The sequence below is a fragment of the Berghia stephanieae genome, chromosome 10 (assembly GCF_034508935.2).
Source record: "Berghia stephanieae isolate SIO BIC M18660-M18661 chromosome 10, UCSD_Bste_1.3, whole genome shotgun sequence".
Lineage (NCBI taxonomy): Eukaryota > Metazoa > Mollusca > Gastropoda > Nudibranchia > Aeolidiidae > Berghia > Berghia stephanieae.
Window position 1 is genome coordinate 21,870,967 of NC_088369.1, and position 5,000 is coordinate 21,875,966.

At 35.3% G+C, this 5,000-nt stretch overlaps 2 protein-coding genes across 2 annotated transcripts in view; both read right to left on the reverse strand.

Moving 5' to 3' along the window:
* LOC144980812 (myosin essential light chain, striated adductor muscle-like) overlaps window positions 1-2,359 on the reverse strand; it is a 35,747-nt gene extending 33,388 nt beyond the window's left edge. The window contains exon 1 of the mRNA XM_078928634.1: window positions 1,889-2,359. Coding sequence (XP_078784760.1) covers window positions 1,889-1,922 — 34 coding nt within the window. The 5' untranslated portion in view covers window positions 1,923-2,359. The remainder of the gene's footprint in view (window positions 1-1,888) is intronic.
* LOC144980823 (putative serine protease K12H4.7) overlaps window positions 1-5,000 on the reverse strand; it is a 641,746-nt gene that overhangs the window by 265,507 nt on the left and 371,239 nt on the right. The gene's annotated exons all lie outside the window — the stretch shown is intronic.

Below are 5,000 nucleotides of genomic sequence, written 5' to 3' on the forward strand. Positions count from 1 at the left end.
ACTGTTTTGAGTTGGTTTGAGATTATAAATTGCATTGCAGCCGCGATCTAATAACAATTTGAGTTATCAGACATGCAAATAAATACACGTCGGTATTTGTCAACTCAAATGGCATAAATTAAACTTTACATTCAATTTTAAACATTGATTGGTTTATTCCGACATAATACCGGAAAGCTACGATTGGTCACGTATATCTATTACAGGTTGCGAGAGAAAAAAACTGGAAAATATCATGACAATATTTCAATACGAAGTATCTAGACATTGGAACTGTTTGAAACATTACAAGCAACAAGAACAAGATCTAAGTTATTACTTGCCGGGAATAATGTTTTTCAATTTATTAAGAGACTGTGCTGGAAATCAAATGTGTGTCTTTCTTTTAGCTGTTTTGCATAGTGTGAGAAGTTGTCGCATTTAGTTTAAAAACACATGATAGATCGGGATAGAGCGACGTGCACTTATTTGCAGGCCTGATAACCCATTGCCTTATGGGCTCAATGTTGTAATGGAACGCAAAATATGTTCCATTTCATCAATGTTAACCCTCTCCTTACCACCAGCAGCAAAATCGTCACATTAATTTGTTACGACACAATATACATTTTTCTTATTCAGATTTATTTTGTATATCACAAACTTTAAAGAATGATCTTTGTTTAATTAATGAAGACATAAAGTTGTTTTGTAGAGAGCTTGTTTGAGTTTAAAAAATCAATTTTATTCTGCTGGGTTATGCCTGCCATTTTGGTAAAAAAACTGAAAATGATCGGTAAGGAGAGAGTTAAACAACGCCCATAAGTGGGTTCGGATGTCAGACCTGCATTTATGTACACGTTGGTATAGAGTATAGAATAAGTTGGTGGTTTTTTTTTCTTCTCACAATGTTAGATACATAATTTTCAATACGAACAGAAATCATATTTTATTTCCAAAGAAGACTGGCGTCCAATGAGCCCTGACTTGTATTCAATAACCTACAGCATAATTATTTGGTGATTGATGGAGTGTACAGTAAAGGTGGTACCTAAAGCGTTATACACAGAATCGAAGTTAAAAGAGTAAATTCCAAACGGATGGGACCGACTCACTCTTCAAGACATTAGAAATCAATTTGGTTTATGGGGGAAACTGCGAAAAAAAAACAGCCATAAAGCAAATTGAAGATTCGATAGATCACATATAGACGTCTAAATAATCGTCCAAATTCTTCGATATGGCATTTATTTGTGCGATGCGTTTATTGAAAACGATCATGGAATAAAATAAAATTCACCATGAGATATTTTCTCGCAATATTGTGCACATGTTATTGTGGTAACATGTCAAACTTGTATTATGTATAGTCTGGCTACTGCAGGCGTCTAAACTTTTCCTTTTTTTTTTTAATCTCTCGCACCCGATAATATAATATGTTCATATGAATTTCACCTGTAACAAGAATAAGAAAATCCCACGAAAGTCAGATCAATAATAACAATATAAATGATTCACGAAGGTATCAGAAAAATCATTATTATAATTAAATAATTGATGATAATTGGAAAGCTGTTAGTAAAAACCAGTAGGCAACGAGGAGATGATTTTCAAAACCTGTTAAGTGACATCCGTATAAAAAATGAGCTACCAATTAATTTCCAGCAATATTTTGGATACTTTAGAAAAATCAGAAGAAAAAAAATTGAAGTTTCAAAACACACAGGGTATTTTTCTTTGAGGGAAACAAGATAAATATTTCTTTTCTTCTTTAAAGTCATTAAATTCATTCAATATACAGGAAAAAAGCACACTTTTGATGAAAGATGAAAATGCGACCTAACAGGGTTTTGAAAGTCGACTCTTCATACAAAGCAAAACAAAATGATAAAAAGTTATCTGTACTCACTGTCGTATTCGTCTCTACTCAAATCATCAGCCATTGTGGAATTTAAAAACTGTTTTTTAATTTAATAAATTAATTAAAATTAATGAAAATTAGTTGGCAATAATTCCCCCTTGGAAGCGTTTGGAAGAGGAGCAGTAGCGGGTGGTGGTAGCGACAGCAGCAGCAGAGACGGTAGTGAAAGCTGCGACGACGAAGTAGGTAGTGGCAGACACGTCTAGGTAACTGTGAGCGGCTTCAATTTCGAAATTGGATAAACCTTTGAAATGTTCCAGGTAAGCAGAAGCAGCCACTTACTTCTACCCCCTAATAAACAGCCCTGCTCGGTTGACAGACGGGCACGGCGAGATCCAGTTAGAATCGGAGAGGCAGGCTTGCGTGCGTGCGTGCGTGCGTGCGTGCGTACGTACGTGCGTGTTATTCCAGAAAGAAAAAGAATGTTTGGTGCGCACGATTCTGTTTTGCACACCAGGCAGATCGAGTTGAGAGTTGGTAAGGTGGATCAGAGGGTGCTTTATTGAATTGCCTGCCGGGAGTCGTGGAAATGGGAGGGTTTTTATATCATTTTATTTATAACATTATAACATTTTATTCCCTATTAACCGGGTTGCGTTTTCAATTTTTCATTTAACCCCCACCCCTGCCACCCTAATGAAATAAATCAAATTGTATTAAAGTAATTGACTGCTGGTTTTCCAAAACTCATTAAGTTGATTATTCTACTTTTTGAGATTTTCCATCCGTGAGATAAAATTGAAATGTAAGCAATAATTAGCACAATCTTTATGACAAGACATCGTACCGCTTAGCCATTGAGTGAAAAAACAAACAATGATAAATGATGATGATGATGATGATGATGATGATGATGATGATGATGATGATGATGGTAATGATAATAGTAATAATAATAATAATAATAATAATGATATAATAATAATAATAATAATAATAATAATAATAATAATAATAATAATAATAATAATAATAATAATAATAATAATAATAATAATAATAATAACAATATTAATAACAATATTAATAATAATATAAATAATAATAATAATAATAATAATAATAATAATAATAATAATAATAATAATAATAATAATAATAATAATAATATAATAATAATAATAATAATAATAATAACACACGCACTCGCAAACACCCCCCCCCCCCCCCCCTCCTTCTCTCTCTCTCTCTCTTTCTCTCTCTCTTTCTCTCTCTCTCTCTCTCTCTCTCTCTCTCTCTCTTTCTCTCTCTCTCTCTCTCGTTATCTCTATTGCTCTATCCTCACTCTCTCTCACACACAAACACGCACACACACACACACACACACACACACACACACGCTAAATATAACTTCTCAATTATTTATTATTTATCATAAAAATAGCTGTTTGCAAGATTTCGTCCCAAGAATGAGTCTTACACTAATAGGTCAGAGAATTCCACAAACGTGGAGCAATGTTATTAATAGCTTTTTAATGCTTTAAGTTCGTCTTTCATGATGATGCCCCCCCCCCCCCTTCCCCTCTTAAAAGCAGTTGAACTTCTGGTGATCTTTAAGTACTTGGTGCTTCATAAGTTCAATGAGGTCAATGAGGTATTCAGGTTACAACTCATTTGAAACACGTTTGAAAGTTAGCATTAAACTTGAGCTGTTTATATAGCGCAATATCCACTAAACGTGCTCAAAGCGCTTTACAAGGGGTCCCCTGACCAACAGCAACACGTAACATGTAAAATGAGATATGGCGCCAGTTAGGCGATATTACAAAAAAAATGTTCGACATAGACAATGCTTTTAACGGCCAGGTACTAATTTTATACCTGAGTACAGTGAGAGAATGTGAGTAAAGAGCCGTTTCTAAGGACTCAACTATGCGCCAATCGAGCCTCGAACTCATGACCTTCCGACCCAAATGTGAGTGTCATACCACTAGATCACATAGCCGCACATTAAGATCTTAAAATTAATACTTTCTTCAACAAGTAACCAAGGAAGTTCCACCTATGTGCGCTCGAGTTTCTGTTTTAGTGACCTGGTGAATTACTTCGATTTACAATTTTTGCAATCGTGAAATCTCATTTCTACGTCCTATCACAGAGAGAATGCAATAACAATAGGATTCAGTAGTCTGATGTCACGCCACCCGGCAACGGCGGCCATCTTGGTTCTAAACAAAGAAAATCATTACTTTTTATTCTTCATGCTGGCTAGCACTTTTCATTCCCTTTTCATATGCCTTTTGATCAGAATGTGTAAAAGTCAAAACATGATCAAATTTATGGGGGTTTTTTTCCTCTGGAAACGCTTTTATGCTCGCCGGAGAAATATTTCATACGGGCGTCCGCCATTGTTCCGATAGTTTAGAGCCAGTGTTACTAAGTTACCATGCGTCATTAGGAAGGAAGTGACGTTACGACTATTGAAGAGTATTGGAGCGATCTATATTCATGTTTTCGTCCTAGTCATCGATCACATGATTAGTTGCTGTCCGACGATTGGGCATTTCTCAATAAATGTAAACACGCTGCTTTGTTTATGAAAGTTGTAAACATACCCATGAGTCATGTTCAGCAAAATGACCAATGGGCATGATCTATATTAACTTTTCCATGTGCTCGAGGTCATTGGTCACATTGCAAAATGTGCTCAAAATGACCCACTTAGTGAAAAGTGTTCACAGCTTTTTGAATATCTAACATTACGATTGGTCATTTGATTCAGATTGACACATGGGTATGTTTATCGATTGGTCATTTGATTCAGATTGACACATGGGTATGTTTATAACATATGTAAACAAAGCAGGGTGTTTATATTTCTGAAGAAATATCCAATCGTTCGACAGCAACAAATCATGTGATTGATGACTTGGTTGGACGAAAACATGAATATAGATCGCTCCCATTGTGACGTTGGAAATGTTCAAACTGTGAACACTTTTCACTATATGGGTCATTTTGAACACACTTTGCAATGTGACCAATTACCCGGAGCACATGGAAAGGTAATATAGATCATGTCCATTGGATATCAAGTTTTCGATAGTTTCTTTTAAGTAGCTTTTCTTTCTTTCTGATTAACCGAATTCTCGAGTACGGG